The sequence below is a fragment of the Scleropages formosus genome, chromosome 17 (assembly GCF_900964775.1).
Source record: "Scleropages formosus chromosome 17, fSclFor1.1, whole genome shotgun sequence".
Lineage (NCBI taxonomy): Eukaryota > Metazoa > Chordata > Actinopteri > Osteoglossiformes > Osteoglossidae > Scleropages > Scleropages formosus.
This window is the reverse complement of record NC_041822.1, coordinates 16,161,853-16,179,336: the sequence shown is the minus strand read 5'-3', so window position 1 is coordinate 16,179,336 and position 17,484 is coordinate 16,161,853. Positions and strand designations below refer to the sequence as shown.

Here is a 17,484-nt window from a genome sequence, read left to right as displayed (position 1 = left end):
AGAATATCACTAAGCTAAATTGGCTTTGTTAAATTTGCCAGAATTTTTTTTTTTTAAATTCTGTACATACTGTACAACCGTAATACCTACCCTCCACATATTAGAAAATATGAAAAATTGAAGTAAACAAAAAACACCAAAATGATCTTTGTAAATATTATAGTAATGAGCACAACATTGAGAGAAAAGTAAGGTTTGAACTACATTAAAGAATAATGCAAAATGCTTCAGGAGTACAAAGTGAGGAGTACATTTGTGTGTCTATATACTGTATGTAGGTGTGTATTTCATATATATATATACGTATACACACACACACACACACTTTATATACATATACACACACACAAACACTCATAAAAAGCCCAGCTTTCCAACGAAGAGGTCATATGTACCGTGTATGTGTGTGAAAGACGAGCCCCCACCCCCCACCCACCTCATACAACCTTCCCCATCCATCCTCCAGCTCGTATTGCTCAGCGGCTGACAACAGCCAGGTCTCTCCAGCCCCGTAATGCCCCCCCCAGCGGTGCCGGCTGTGTTGAACCGAACCAAACCTTGGGCTGCCCCGCGCCTTCCAACGGGATGATCTGCAAGATGGTTCAGGAGATTCACATCTCCTTAGATGTTAAAACCCTTAAGAGCATTGTGGGTTCAGACTAAGAAAAAAGAAAAAATAAATAAAAAATGTACATCAAATTAAAACTGCAACTGATGCCAGGTAGAGTCAAACAGGTTTACTGTAGCATTGGGAGCAAAAGTGGCTCCTGTGTCTATACTTTATTAATATAAAATATACAGCTTCACTTCACTGTTGTTTAAATATGATAATGATCTGTCTTTAGTAGTAACTATACACTGTCAACTGTCCTTCAGTTCCAGCAGTTGACGTTCAGAAACTTGGGCCAGTGAGAAAATTTTGCCAGATAAGTGATATGTATCTGGACTTGGAACAAATGTTTGATCCTCCACCTTTCGGTCTGGGCGAGCGGACAGAACTCCATCACGCTTGGACCAGAGGGTCTGCCAGGCCACAGATGAACTTCTTGTGAAGCAAAATTCATTACCAGACACAATCAACCAAATATTTTTTAACCCAAAATACCCCCTGCCCGTTTTGCCAGAGTCTTGTTGCCACGGCTGCAGCCCACGTGTCCCTGCACTGAGTGGGTGTGGCTTCCTGAGGTCCAACTTGGCAGGGGGGAGGTGAGGAAGGAGACAGGGTCCCATCAGCTCTAGCTGCCCTCCACCAGCTTGGCCAGGCTGTCCCGCAGCTCCGTCAGCTCGAAGATCTTCCCGTCCAGGATCTCCAGCAGCGTTCTCAGGTTCTTGCGGAAGGCTTCCTGGCCCAGCTGACTGCTCTCCAGCCGTTGCTCCAGGTCTGCCAGCTGCCCCTCCAGATCCCTGCTCCGTGCCTCCGTCTCCTGGTGGGGGGGAGTCACACGCACACAGGGCATCGACCACAGCCTAAACAAAAAGCCCACCATGTGGCCATCAAGGGCCTTAACCCTACATTGCAGGGTAAGCCCAGCACAGTAGGCAGCATTTATTGGGTCACTTTAACAAAGTCAGGTCTGTAAATCTGAATAAATTCAATTCAGTTCAATTCAATTCAATTTATTTTTATACAGCACTCTTCTCACACAGTGACATAGAGTAAATGAATACTGTAAACGATTATTCATGATTGATTAAATCATTTTCAATGATTATTGTAATGATTGTTATTATTAATAAATGATTATTCTTTTATTCATTTATAATAAATGATTATTCTATGACGATGCCTGCTGTGGTATAGAATACAAACTAAAAGAAAATGATGCAAAAGTGAATTTTATTACATCTAGTCATTACTTGTTACTAATAATGTACCTATTTAGAATAAAAAGCATTATAATTATTGATCTTCCTGTTGGAGTTTGTGAATGTGCACAGATCTCTGTAGGGCTTTCTTATCTCCAGTATGAAATGCACTAACATGAAAAACTTTTCTCTTGGAAATGCATGTTCCCCATGACCAAATCCAGTTGCTCTTCACTGGACCCGCAGCACCAATTTCACCTGTGCCACCCTGCCCTGTGACATGAAGTTCAAGTACAACTTCAAGTACAAGATCTCATCACTCAGCTGATTAAATGTAAATAATATTTCCTGCTTTTTGGGGATGTGACTAATTTGGTGGCTGGATTTCTTCATACAGTAGCTGTGAAAGCCAGGTGATCTTAATTTCTGCTGAAACACTCACTGACTGATCCTGAGACTCTCATAGGAAGTGGGTGAAAGCCACGATCTTACTATAGTTCATGATGCCAGTCAGATCCAAATATATAAGCGTTATAAAATATTTCAGATTATGCATTATGTTTATTGTTAGGTTTACATAGCCTTTCTGAGACTGAGGAACTTCAACTGACTCGGTCTCGACTGTCTGATTAATCTGCCAGATAACTGGAGCGTTCAAACGTCCTCATCGAACCAGGACTGAACTCCATTATGTCCTCATCAAGGTCATTTTGATGGAATGAAGTTTTAAAGAGCCTGGTGCCATTCGCTGCTCCCGTAGTAGCAGATGCCACGTGGAGACAGGCTGCGTGATCCAAGGCCCACATGTCGGACCACAGCAGGCTCACCTGCAGTTTCAGAGCAAGGGCATCCCTCTGCGCCTGCAGCTGCCTCGCATTGTCCACCTCCTCCTTGAGCCCCTCAATCTCCTGCAAACACCATGAGTGAAGAATGGCTCAAGCACGTGCTCCTCATTGGCGTGATCACAAGGCTACAGAGGCAGGTGTAAATGCAGGAGAAATACTGCAGAAGTGTAACAGCGCTTTGGACTTACTGTGGGTTTACAACTAAGAGAAGTTCTGAAATCGGACCCCAGCAACACAGATGTACCAACTTTTTTCTTGTTACAGAAATATTCATTGTGGACATTCCCGGTTCCAGTGGGAATACCAAAAAAAGGTATGTCGCCACATCCCTAGACAAACGACGTAACGAGAAGTACCACAGTACCTCCTCCTTCGCCTTCAGTGCGGATTCCAGCTCTTCAATGGTCTGGTTGAGCTCTGTCTTGTGAGTTTTTATCAGGTTTGCTTGACTGCTCATGCACTCCAGCTCTGTCACCTGACAACATGCACAAGACATGTATGGTTTGCCAACTAAGCTACAAGACTTTCAGCAAAACAAGGTCTCCAGATCCTTCGCTAAAGCCAAATTAACACAGAATTAATATGTCCTCAGTGGAACCTGCAGCTCCAGGTAAAGACTGTAGTGGTAAAGACTAGCAGTAACTCAGATGGGACTACCTGAAGCTTTTCACGATGAAAAAAAGGCAGCCAAATCTTAAACTCCTGCTTTCAGCCCTCATAGGTTTGCATAGCCACTCCCCCAAGGTAAGAAGCCCCGCCCCTTTCCCAACATGTCAATGGCTCACGCGTTTGTGCAGCCTCTCAGCCTCCTCCTGGTAGGCTGCAAGCTGCTGCTTCCACTGTTTGACGTTTGCGGTCGACTCCAACAATGCCGCTGTCAGCTTGGCATTGTTGCCTTTCAGGGCCGCCAACTCGGCCTCCCAGTGCTTGTTGATGGCTGAGCTGCAGACAGAAAGACACGGCTCAAGCGCCTGTGTTTCACTACATATTTTTCTCACAAAACAGTTATTTTGTATGTATTTATGCAATAGTTTAATCGTTTTCTTTTTCCGAGAGCAGATTTGATGCTGCATTATGATTGCAACTACAGCTGGTAATTAATCAGTTATTGTACTAGTGTGCTTGGCTTCTCTGCTTCACATGAACGTGTCATTGTATCATTTCATCTGTAACGCAACAGAAAGACCAGAAAGGGTGGGCAGCTGCTGGTATTTGGACCCCCAGATGTTTATTTTTCTCCCAGTTCCTTGGCCTGTTGTTTTCCTTTCCTCAGCTGCCAAACAGCTTACACCAGATCAGAATATCAAACTGCCTTCTCTGCTTATTGTCTCTTTGCCTTCTTTTCACGGTCACTTGTGTAAATTGTGCATGTGCTCTCTGTCACCTTGCTGAGAAGAGGTCTGCATTAAACCAATTAGCTCTTGACAAGGTAAACAATTAAGTAAATACTGATTAACCATTATTTAGCCAATGCTTTTCTCAAAGACTTCGTTAGGTTTGCATACAGAGCTGCTTAAATCGATTTACATACACTGCTGCTTGAAAGTATGTGAACCCTAAAGGGATGGTCATTATTCTTGTATACAACATTAAAAGAAATGTATAAAATTTAAATGTTAACTCTTAAACTTATAAAATGAATAAATGGTTATGATGTACACACCTGCTTTCATTTACCTACTAGGTTTAACCAGTGCAACTAGGGCTTCACTTATTTTTGTACCGGTCATACTTTTTTCTACTACACGATTTCCATTAAAACCAACATATGGAACTGGTCATTACACACGTCACATTAGAAACACTGCTTCTCAGTAAATAACCATTTTGTGGTAATATTATGGGACACAATGGGTTCACATACTTTCAAGTGGCACCGTATTTACTGAGATGAGGAATTTGTACTGGAGTAAGTATGTACCTTGTTCAAGGGTATTCCAGCAGGAGTAAGGATTTGATCTCAAGTCCTTTGATTGGAAAGCAATAGCTCTAATCACTGAGCTTCCCACTGGGCCCAAACAAATGATCCTCATACATTTACGCAGGAAAAAATGATGTAGTGATGTTACTTCAGTAGACATTCATCTGCAGTGAAGCAATTTTAAACTAAGGACAATCTGTAATCTGCAGATGGAAGAAAGTGTCTGGATGTGCGGCCAACACTAAATCAGCGGCACTGTCCTAAGATCTTTATGCACTTGAACTTCTCTCGCACTTCAAGTTCATGAAGTACTACAGCACAGCTTTCTGACCATCGGTTGGTAATAAATTGTAGTGCGTGCCTGCAAGTGTCCGAACGGATCCCCCTGCTGCCAAGGATGCCTTCAGCGTCTCTGTCCCTCACATTGTCTATTGGAATGAAACATTTCCCTCGCTTATCCCACACTTTAGTCAGTTAAAGCCAAGGTCCCAGTCGTCCCATCAATCACCAGGCAGCACCATGGTGGCATTCAGAGACTAGGAAACAGCCCACAGGACAGTGGGTCCCATCAAGTCAGTGGATGTCCCGACAGTGCTGAGGTGAAACACACGGGAACCACAGTTCAGAACGTCACCGTGTGTTTGCTCACCTGTAAAACTGTAGGTGAACGTACATTAGAAGATATTCGGCTGGTCGGATGCACACATATGCAACAACAAGACACTTTACAAATGGAAGCGCAGAAGTTTCGCCCACGATATCCTGGCCAGCTGCTGCGCAAACCCTCCCCGCAGTCCCTGAAAGCTTGCTGCACAGTGCAAGCTTGCTGTGCCTTTAGAACGGTGAAGGTATTCTTCCAGGAAGTGCTCATCTATGTTCAGGCTCTCTTCCCCAGGGGCAACCGCCTGAAATGGTGCTTCTTTTCCAGCCTATATTTGTGTGACATAGTGTATTACACAGGCACCGGAGAGCCGTCCACACTCTCGGCGCTTCCTGTTGGGTCGAGAACCACGATGTGCCATAAAGAAGCTCACATAAGTACATATTTGAAAAGCATTTTCCTTTCAATTCCAGAGCGAAAAAATTCAATCAACGTAATGCTATTAAAGTGCACCTTACAAGTAAAGGTTCTTGTCCAAAATCTGTCACAAAGTTCACTAGCAAAAACCCTTTTGTTCATTGCCACGTCATACCCAAGAAGAAATTTTAAAAAATGCATTTTGAAATTATGGCACTGCAATGAGTCCAATGTCACCACACAGTTAAAGTACCATGGCATATCCTTCGCTGCATAAAGAAGCCCAACTTCCGATTAATTTCAATCGAGATTAATGCTCACACTTCACTGTGCGGTCTCGTTCACGCTCCATTTATGCTGAACCATGGTACAGCAATGACTGAAGGCTGGATAGCGCGGTACATATCCCAACCCCGTTTTCTACTGACCTCTTCTCCCAACCAGTAACTTCCAGCTACCCATCCGATGAAACGGAAACATCCCGTCCAAAACAGACACAGATTCTGGCAAGAAAAAACTGGAGAGGATCAAGGAAACGAGGGAAAGGGATTTAATTTAATCCGTAATGATGAGTTCCATGACTGCTGCATATTAACTCCTATTACTTCCCGTGGAAGCGGAATGCGCCTTTGAATCTGAACAAGGAGGCCCCAGTCGCTTAGTGGACGCGGGACGTCAGGGGAACAGGAGATCCTTAATCGCCATATATCTGTGCAAATATATCCCAGAAATATTGGTGCTATTGTATTATTTTATTAAATTACCAGTTCTGGGCACTGCTGAAGTCTGAGGCTTAGTACTGCCAATGAGGGAAGACTAATGCGAGCTGATCTCTGAGAACACATTTGGAAAGATTAAGGCAATCCTGTCCTACTGTGGCGGGCTGTGTTCCGATAACGAGACGCAAAGCTTCCTAGCTACACTTGCGAAATCCATCACAGAGACTGCGGTTTAAATTAAACACCACATCACATGTCTGAGACATCGCCACCACCAGCTCCAACATCCCAATAATCTATACGGCCCATGGGGGGTGGGTCTGGCAGCAGCTCCTGATCCCCAGTGGCTTTGCATACGCACCTCGAGAGATCTCCACCACCCAGAGGAACCGAGACTCTGCTAATTAACTTATCTTGTCTCCAAAAACAAGTCTTTTTGGTCCTTACCGTCCTGTATCATCATCATCATCATCATCAATTTATTTATTTAGTTAATGCTTTTCTCCAAAGCGACTTACAATATTAAGCTACCTACAGTTTTTTTTTTTTTTACCCATTTATACAGCTGGGAAATTTTTACTGGAACAGTTCAGGATAAGTACCTTGCTCAAGGGTCCTACAGCAGCAGGTGAGATTTGAACCTGCGATATGAGTGAAAAAGTGGCAGCTCTAACCACTATACCACCTACGATAACCATCACTAAACTGATCTTCAACATCAGCAATGATTCAAGACAATCCAATACAAAAGTCTGCTGTAATCTGTCGTGTCAGTCTGAAGTTTTCCAAAAGACAATTTTAACAAATTTAACTCACTTTACCTGGCAACACACAAACTGTCCACTTTCCCTTTGAAATCTTCAGCGTCAGGATATGTTAAGTGAACATTCAGGCTCTCAACAGTATACAGGTGGTCCCTGATTTACGATGGGGTTACGTTCCGCGAAACCCATAGTAAGTCAAAAATGCATTTAATACACCTAACCTACTGAACACCATAGCCTAGTATACGTGCAATGGCCATTATGGGATTGCTGCCTTCATGCTGGGCAGTTATCTTGAGTTTCTCCTCAGGAGTAACTGCCTTCCTCTTCTTCTTCCCACCAGTAGCAGGAGACATAGATGGGCGTTTGTGACATTATGGATGCACAAAACACATCCGCGTGACAGATGGACACTGCGGACACTGCCACTGCCCAGCATTACGAGAGAGTATCATACTGCATATCGCTTCCCTGGGAAAAAAAATTATGTTCAAAATTCGAAGTATGGTCTCTACTGAATTTCTATTGCTAGCTCACCATCGTAAAGTTGAAAAAATTGTACCATCATAAATTGGGGACCACCTGTAGTAGTAGTAATAATAATAATAATAATAATAAAAATATATTGTAAGCTGCTTTGGAGAAAAGCTTCAGCTAAATGAATAAATGTAAATGCAGTAATAATAAAACAACAACAATTCATTGCTGAGCTGATACTTTTACCCAAAGTGATTTTCAGCTTCACTGATGTAAACTGCTGAACAGTTTCTCTTGAGCAATTCGAAGGGCTGGAGAACCATTGCCACCTCGCCCACTGGGAAGCCATCAAAACCTGCTACCTGTGTGAGAAAGGCAGTGCATTGTGGGTGATGTCCGGCGTGGTTCTCTCCTCGTCTGTGCCGTTGATGCTCTCTGGGGTGAGAGGAGACTGCATGTCCCCGACTGCTGACTCCTGGGGAAGGACACACACACAAGGCCAGGTCAGCGGTGCCATATGGGATGCAGGGTGGCTCAGTGTGGCACTGGGCTGAGGATTATAGGGGTCGCTATGAACTTCCTGCACGGCATCATGACAGCTGTATCACTGTCATTCCAAAGGGATTTTAAACCCCGAGGACCAACTTGAAGCCGAAACATTTGCGCTTGCATTTTATAAAGGCTGTAAATTACCTCCAGATTTGCGTCCTTCATTAGAGCAGCAAAATTTGGTTCACAGCTGCTTTTTTCCCCCCAGTCGTATCATTTAACTGCAGAAGGCCATTTTAGAGCTTAGGATTTTTGGTATTAGAAATGTATTAGCATAAAGCTAAATACTGCTGCATAAAACCTGTAGCCAGTCCCCCCCTGAGGAAAATTAAGCAGATTTCTTATAGACCATTACCTTAAAGATGAACATGTTGTGCAAATCACTGCAGATCAAGGTATATCTATATGAATGCAATGCATATTAATGCTTAATTAGCCAAGAATTTGATTTATTTCACGGGTATTTTTTAGATTAGGTTAAAAGGAAACCACGAGTGCCACTGAGGAGGGCATTGCTTTTTTTAAACACAGGTACGCTTGCCGTCTTAATGTAATCACGTTAACAAGAAAGAATGTTTTCTTTTTTTTGGTTGTTGATTTTGGGGTTGGGGGGGGGTTTACCTGAGATGGAGTGCTGGCCAGTTCCATCTTCTCCTGGGACTTCTCTTTCGCTATTCGTGCTGCCTCCTTAAACTCTGCAAACTTCTCTGCAAACTGGAGGACAAAATGACAGTGAGGAGTTACACATACCCCTACCAGCACGGTGGTGATGGCAAACACCTTTAGTGCATCAAGGCTCTCAATTATTCCTAACAAAACCATAACTATTGAACTACCTGTGTAAAACATCCATTTTAATTGTATTAATGTTTAAATTTTTTATGTTTATTTAATAATCTATTCAAACAATTATTTTATCTTCTATTCAAATGAAAAAAATACAAAACAATAAATCAATAAAAATGATTATTTTAAATACATGAAAGCCAATTACTATATGTGTGGAATGTAGGGAATTAAAAAAAAACATTTGTGCCATCAAAATAAATTTAACAAGTTACTATGGCAAGTCAGTAAGTTTGTAAAATGTTGCATAAAACAAATCCTTATTAAAATTAAATGCCAACCTTCATGTACATGAACTGACATGACATAGTTGAGGAGCTGATCTCATGCCCCTCTGGCGACAGGCTATTTCAGTGCTGCGACTGGGCATGGCTGAGCGCGTCTTTGCCCTGAAAAGTGAGCCGTGACATGGCCCGTCGTCCCGCTTGGCAAGTTTAACTTCTGTGTCAAAGCAGCACATGATCGGTGCCGGTCCAGTTAAACAGGTGTTTACATCATTCTGACGGCCCCACACTCCAACTGCAAGGTGTCTGCAGTCTGGAAGCCACTTAGAAGAAGCATGGTATTTTACTGCATCAGCACTGAGATGGACTGTGTAACTGTTGATCGAATACAGTGCTGCCTGCAGTTTGAACTATGAAATACACGCAGCCTCATCCGGACATTGATTTTATGGAAAGAAAAAAAAAATCTTTTAAAATGATCTGAAATATAGCCATAGAGCAACAGTGAAAAGTAGTGCTAACTGGTTGAAACATGAAGGGCTACTTGGTCTGAACACACTTAACAGCCAGAGACTCATGCAGCACACAAAGAGCTGCATAAAGTATGACAGCAAACTGAACAAATTAAAGATGCTGTAATACTGAGCAATTTCTAAGGGCTGATCCTCGTCACGCCTCGGTTGGTCTTGCTCAGCGTTCTCGATGGTTCTCAGCCAAAAATTTTGATCTGAATCCTTTTTCTTCGACAAAAGAAAAGAAATCCAAAAAGCAAGAGATGGGCGGTTATTGAATTGCTAAGTGTGAAAATGAACCCGGTGAGAGTATGAACTGCTTCATATTCCCAGCTCAGTCATACAGTGTGGGTGGGAGTACTTCTGTGTGTGTGTGTGTGTGTGTGTGTGTGTGTGTTGCGAGAAGCAGAGGCAGAGTGGGGGGGGGGTGACTGATGACTGTGCTCACACACAACCAAGAGAGTCGGCGGCGTGTTTCGCTGAGAACATGGGCTGGTAGAAGCGCACTGCGCACTTCATGCATGTAAATACAACGCAGGGCTCATGTTAATGGATTCTGCCTTATGGGCAGCGGCGTTGAATCTTTCTAGCAGCCCATCGCGAATTGACACTTACTCCTTCAAAAGCAAATAAACAAGCTGGACCCCCAGGTGGTACGAAGCAGGTTTGCCCTGGTCTCAGGTATACCCACCGATTTGTGTGCCACTCACCTTCCTCAGGTGGTTCTCTGAGGAGAAGCCCAGGCCGTAGACCGTGTTGGCGCGGCTGTCCGCCCACTGGCCAAACTTCTGCGACGTCTTGGTGAAGGTCATGTTGGGGCTGATGGTGCTGTTGATTATTGCCTGTGCAGTCAAAACATCCACAAAAACACAGCTTTCCATCCACACGCAACATGAGAGCTCAGTCCCTGCTGAAGAACTGGAAGAGGTTTGAATCCCATCGCTGCAGGTTCTGGTGGTAAGTTTTCAACACTTGCTGCACAGCAGATGGAGACGTCAACACAGCCGGGGCTTCTCGAGGCACGACTCCGTATCACAGCTATGAGCTGCTCAAACAAGCGGTTTAGCACAGGGATTGAAAAGCTCCTGCCACCAGTTCTCCAAAACCAGGGCTGAACAACAGGCATATGTATATAACTGTTTTACACATGACATTATTAAAAAAAAACATCATCACTGACAGGGGCATGAAGGCACAGCAGGTAGCACTGGTGCCTCACTTCTCCTGAGCTGTGGGTTCAAATCCAATTCTCTGTGAAGTCTATGTGTCCCTCTAAGGTTTCCACTGGTTTCCTCCCACAATCCTAAGACACACATTTCAGGTGAAGTAGTCATTTGGGATGGGTGGATGGATGGGTGGGTCCCTCTGATGGGTATTCAGCTAAAGCAAACTGCTCACACATTGACTAGAGTCAAACAAGGCTAAAGAAAAGAATAAGCACTGCCCTCACTGACTGGTCTTTCTTTCTCCAAAAACCTTGAGCATGATCTTAAGTTACTGGTACACAATGTCTTTCTTTACGCAGGACTTTCTGGGTTAGGAGGAACAATAGTGAACTACCATGGGCTCCCCAAGTCTGCATCAATCCACACCAAGAACAAAGTAAACTGTATGATCAGCCTGGAGGCAGTATTACAGAGGCACCTGATACACCGTGTGTGTGTGTGTGTGTGTGTGTATAGAGATAAATGTAAGATAATAAATATAGCATGGTAACTCAGGCTAAGTCAGAGCCTCTGGGAAGAGTGGCAGTGTTTGCCTTTCTGAAGGTGTGTGGCCTTCACACCCTTGAATCACTGCTCTCCTTGGCAAACACGGCTCTGAACGATCAGAAACTGTTAGAAATATGACTCCACAGAATGTGTCAGTCAAGTTAAGGCATGAGTGTTGTTAGTCAGCCTCCTTGCTTGCTGTCTGAGAAAGGTAGATCACCTCTCTGAGCTCCTTCAGCTTTTCTTTGACAATACAGCTGAAAACATCTCCCATCTATTCTGAAAAATTATAGGGGACAGTATGGATCTCAATGAGGAGGCGCGGTGGGTTGGACCGGGTCCTGCTCTGTAGTGGGTCTGGGATTCGAGTCCCGCTTGGGGTGCCTTGCGACGGACTGGCATCCTGTCCTGGGTGTGTCCCCTCCCCCTCCAGCCTTACGCCCTGAGTTGCCGGGTTAGGCTCCGGTTCCCCGTGACCCCGTATGGGACAAGCGGTTCAGAAAATGTGTGTGTGTGTGTGTGTGTGTGTGTGTCACAATTTAATTACTTCTTATAAACAGGGCAGTGACGTACAAGTTTGAATATAAACATCTCTATGCATGATGGGCTGTAGAACTGTAGAGATGTCTTAAGGGACCCCCAAATTATTACAATTACAGCAAACGGGTTACTTAAGAGTTTACCTAACTGTTGACTGAGGACAAAAATTAACCATTCTTTAAAATTCTGAAAGTTAAACACCTAGCATAAAGCTACAAGGCAGAGAGAGCAGGGGGAAGGCTGTGAAAAAGGACAGCGCTGTGGTGAATCTAATCAGACCTGAGCGACGATATGGCGGAACTTGTCAGAACTGGAGACATTTACCATTTATTCTTTTTGCTGATGCTTTTTTCCAAAGAAACTTACAAAATTAAGCTACTTATGAGGATTCACCCATTTATACATCAGGATAATTCTTACTGTATCAGTTCAGGGTGAGTACCTTCGTGAAGGGTATGACAGCGGGAGGTGGGATTTGAACCTGGGTCCATAAAGTGCAAGATCGCAGCTGTAACAGTACCCCACCAGCCCCCAGGTGACACCTAACGGGTGCTACAATGGCACTGTGGAGGATCTTCCTGTTGGCTTGCTTTTCAATCCCACCTACCTAGTACTTAACCAGCTATAACTCAGGCTTTATTTTAAGGCAGGTGGTGGGGATTGCAAGCATAGCATGTGCAGGGAATTCTGAGAGCAGCATCTGCCGCAGTGAAATTCACTTAACTCCCTGGTAAACACTACTGCAGCATCCCTGTACAAAGTTCAGAAGGAGATTTGCTTCCTTGAAAACGTCCAGCTATACACTGTGGACCGTTTTAAAAAAAAACATGGTAAACTATGCTGTGCAATCTGCTTTGGGTAAAGGTCATACACCAGAGAGAGGAATCATGGCAGAACTGCAAAGAAAACTCTGTTCTCTCTGCGGCAGCGTCAGCTGTTGACACGAGAGTCGCTCCAATGGCGCATAAGCCGGCATGAAGGGATAACCGCCGATAAACTGCCACCTGGCACCTTAATGCTTCCAAAAACATTGTCAGTGCTGATCAGTTTGTGATCCGGCGTGTGTTTTAAGGACATCCGCTTCTGTGCTGGATGCAAGTCAAAGAACTTGGGTGAAGGTGTGTGAGTGCGCAAGCCAGCAAGTGCGTGCGTGCGTGCGTGCGTGCGTGAGAGATGAGAATATCAAGGTGCAGACTTCCACAGCATGGTTAAGCTTTCCTTTGGTCTCCTTCCATCAGAGAGCGGAAGAAAGGAGGAGATACAAGGAAACAGTGAGACAGATGAAGTGTTGAGTCACTAACCCATCAAAAAAATACCATGTGTCCCTCAGGATAATTCTGTTCATAGACACCAGCATGTCAAAGAAACAAGTCGACATCCACAACCTCCCGTTACAGACTCGGTCCGCCGTTCACACGCGTGTTTGTATGCAGCTGGTGAAGCTACCCCTGGTATTTGAGTCTCATAACACCCTGATCACAGAGTTCCTCAATTCTCACATGGTTTCCCCGACTGGCTGCATTTGAATTTCACTCTCTCAGCAAAAACTGGCAGAGGTCAGTCAGAAGTGAGAAAGTTGCATTTAAGCCGAATTTTACTCGCCTGAACTTTAAAGCGGGAAGAAATATCAAAAAAAAAAACAAACCCCCCCTTTTTCCCTAAAAGATGACAGCTTTGGGGATTAATTACACTAAATCATCATCATCATCATCATCATCATTATCATCATCATCCCTCCACCACAGTCCTCTGCCCCAAATGTGCTGACATGTGCTTCCTGACTATTTATTTTAGGAAACACACTTTCTCTCCAAAGGTTTGCCAGGTTATACTTCTCATTAGGATAACACAGTAAAAGGCTTTGGTTTAGTGACCAGACTGTACCCAGTGGGCACCTCCTGAACTATGAAGTAACAACCCTATTGGTGACAAACCCATATGCACTATGGTGTTATAAATGCAGCTCTGGAGATCAAAACACTGAAACATGCCGTCTTTGTTATTGCAAAAATATGCATAAACCTTCTGCAAACCAGGATTCCTACAGTAACGACAATAACTGATCAATTAATTGACAGACTTGATCTGTCAAACGTGCCCAATCAATACAGGTAGTCCACCACTTATCATCATATAGGACTTATAAGAGCCATCCCATCAACCTTATTATATTATTTTCGAGTCTCAACATTTGGCTGTGATGTCTGTACGATAACGTCGACTGGAAACACTGCTGCAAGGCACTATATTCCTTAGTGGCTCAACGAGCGTGTCTATCAACAATTCCGGTTTATTTACAGGACAACTATTTGCAGCGTTTATGATCTCATTCGTTTATGATTTCAATAACCTGTAAATGAAAAACTGAGTATTTTGAGGTGCAGAAAAGAAAAAGCAGAAGAAAACAGATCGAAATTATTTCACTGTACTGTATATTAGTATTAACATCTACACTTGTACACAAACGTTTCACTTTGGACATATGAAAGTACTTTGGAAGAAACATAAAAATGTCGGTAGTCTTTTAAACATTTTTTTCTTTCTGCATTCAATACCGTATCCTGATCTTTCATTGTTAAAAAGTAACAGGGTCATCTGTATTTTATTCACAGACACAGATGCTTTCTTACTGGGGGTAGATAGGCGGTGAAGGTGGGAAATGCATTGTCTTCCCTCACAAAAAAGCCAACAGCCAAATTTTATAGCTATGTGTTCCAAAGCCTCATGCAGTGCAGTAGAAGGGAATAGCAATAATAGTCATTCCATTCATCGAAAAGCCAGGTTGCCCAGATTGATGACAATTCACACAATGACTGTGTTCCAAACTGCAGCTCAATCTTTTTATTTAACGCACACTAGGGGAATTCTTCGATATGTCTTGTACTGATGAAAAGGTGTTAGAAATGCAAATTTTACAGTGAACAGATAAAAACTCACTTTTACCCCCAAATCAAAGTCAAGGTCATGGAGCTGGGAATGCACATTAAAGGTTTTTGTTCGTAACATACTGTGACACTTGGGGGTCTGTTGTATGTACGCAATTCATTTTTGTGCAAAACAGGACTGCATAGGATGCAAAGCAAACCTGCGAGTCCTCAGATGATACATCTGAAGTGCCTTCAAAAGAAGACAGTCTTCTAAGCAGCCAAACAGAGAAAAGTCACCATGATGATAATGAAAGGGCGTCGAGAGTAAAGGTGACGGTCATACCTTCGACCCATCCAGACTGATGATCCGGTAGACGTTTCTCACGCTGTCATAGAAGTAGGAGACGGTGACGGCATGCTTGCTGGTGGGGACCCAGTTCTTCTTGGTGTTGGGATCGATCTGGAAGACGTGGGCCCGGGTACTGTAGATCGGCTGCTCCCTGAAAGGGAGGAAGAAGAAGTGGTGAACCTCTTTGTAGCGTAGCACCGTGGTCTGTCCGATCTCCTCGAAACCCCCGGTAGCTCGGGACCGACCCGGTAAACGGATCACCATTTCGCCACCCTGCATTGCGGCCCTACACCAGACTCCAAAACTGACCAGATTAGCTAGACCAGACCACCCCCGTCCCCTTCCCAGCCCATTTCACAGACCCTTCTGCACAGCAAAGACAGTACAAATCCCTAATTTACGGTGCAGAACCTTCATACTTCAGAGAGGGAATGGCATCTGCCTGGACCAAGTTGGGTTGCGGACTAATTATAGATCCCGAGACACAGTAACCTATCATAGCCCCACCCCCTTGGCTCCTCATCCTTGGGGGCGGGGGGGTTCACAGGGGTCCCTCTGAATACACAGAATTCAGACTCGGTGCTCAATGTTGACAGAGCGGAGACTACCGAGCAGTAGAGGAGAGCAGAGGCACTTCATTCAAGCTGTGTTTACCGACTGATCAGATTGCCAAGTGGGAGTGCCTGCATTTCTCGGCATACAGTCAGTCCAAAAATGAAAACCCTGCCACTTCTTGGTATTGGCTTGAGTGTGGTGGAATGTGTTTCCTCTATCCCTCAGAACTGCTGAATCCCTTCCAGCATTCAAGAATGGTCTCAAAACACATGTCATTCAAAGGGCTTCTCTCGCGATGCACAGAGAGTGGCACAGATTTACATCACACCATCTGTCATGATCTTCACTGTATTCCCCATCTAACTCTCAGTTGTATGCACTGTATGAAGCTACTCAATGTCTTTGACTTGTACGTGTCTTTGGAGAAAAGCATCTGCTCAATGAATAAAATGCTATTTAAGTGTCAGTCGTGTTTTCGCAGCCATATATAATTATGAGTGCAACATAGAAGGTTGCAGAGTTTGTAAAACATTTCCTCTCCCGCAACGTTTGGTATTTGCACTACAAGTATGACACTATCACGCAGCAAAGGAAGATACTGCTTATATCTCTCCTAAGAAAGAAGCACAAAAATCCAATAGCCACACCTTGGACCAGCCACCGCTCTGCCACAATTACGTGGTTAGCGTAACAGGAGGTCAATTCTTCCATGTACCTTTAAAAATGGAAGTATTCCAGCACATTTAATATGACATTTTAAAAAACATTCTCCCAGTGCCCTATAGGCTTTCTTTATTAATTTATCCAGCAATAGCAGTGAAACTTTTCTAATTTGAAACTTTTTAAAAGGGCAGAAAGGAACATAGCGGTTAAAGACATGAGCTTGTAACTTCAAGGTAGCTTGTCTGAATTCCCAGAGCTTGGCAGCAGGAACCGATGAGAAAAGGACCCAAAATTCTCCAGTGAATTACCCAGCAGAAGTCATGGCTAAAATCATAATAAAATTCAACAGTTATAACAGATGCTCACAGGGAATAAACATTTTACAGTAAAAAAAGACTGTTTAGAGGACCATAGCAGACAAAATAAAAAATTAATACGTATTCTAGAGTTTTCCCCACATCCCACAATGTGTAACTTGAACGACTGAATTGACCAGCAGAGCTTCCACTGACTCCTTTCCATCACAACTTTTATCAAGTCAAAAATTACACAATGCAGGGCAGTTACATTTAGCAGACACTTTTCTCCAAAGCAACTTCCAATGAACTCTATGTAGTGTTATCAGCCCACACACCTTATTCACCGTGGTGACTTACACTGCTAGATACACTATTTACACTGGGTCACTCATCCATACATCAGCGGAACTCTGTCTGTCACTCAGACACACACACACACACACACACACACACACACACACAATCTGAACTGCTTGGCCCATATGGGGTCGCGGAGAGCCGGCGCCTAACCCAGCAACACAGGGCGCAAGGCTGGAGGGGGATACACCCAGGACAGGACACCAGTCCGTCGCAAGGCACCCCAACCAGGACTTGAACCCCAGACCCACCGGAGAGCAGGACGAGGTCCAACCCACTGTGCCACTGTGCCACCGCACCCCCCTTCACACACTATAGGGGAACCTAAAAAGCATGTCTTTGGAGTGTGGGAGGAAACCAGAGCACCTGGAGGAAACCCACACAGACAGGGGGAGAACATGCAAACTCCACACAGTTTGACAGTTAGCTGTCAAACACCTTAAAGCCACACAAGTTGGACA

At 44.0% G+C, this 17,484-nt stretch overlaps 1 protein-coding gene across 3 annotated transcripts in view; it reads right to left on the bottom strand.

Moving 5' to 3' along the window:
- Positions 1-317: 317 nt before the first annotated feature.
- Positions 318-17,484, bottom strand: part of homer1b (homer scaffold protein 1b) — a 37,204-nt gene continuing 20,037 nt past the window's right edge. For 2 of the 3 annotated variants that reach the window (XM_018759140.2, XM_018759139.2), the window contains 8 exons: positions 15,144-15,300; positions 10,392-10,523; positions 8,721-8,813; positions 7,913-8,025; positions 3,437-3,593; positions 3,016-3,126; positions 2,634-2,714; positions 318-1,424 (listed from right to left, as the gene is read on the bottom strand). In XM_018759140.2, the coding sequence (XP_018614656.1) occupies positions 1,236-1,424; positions 2,634-2,714; positions 3,016-3,126; positions 3,437-3,593; positions 7,913-8,025; positions 8,721-8,813; positions 10,392-10,523; positions 15,144-15,300 (1,033 nt within the window). In that variant the 3' untranslated portion in view covers positions 318-1,235. Of the gene's footprint in view, positions 1,425-2,633; positions 2,715-3,015; positions 3,127-3,436; positions 3,594-7,912; positions 8,026-8,720; positions 8,814-10,391; positions 10,524-15,143; positions 15,548-17,484 lie in introns of those variants that run through there. The other variant, XM_018759138.1, reaches the window with a different exon arrangement.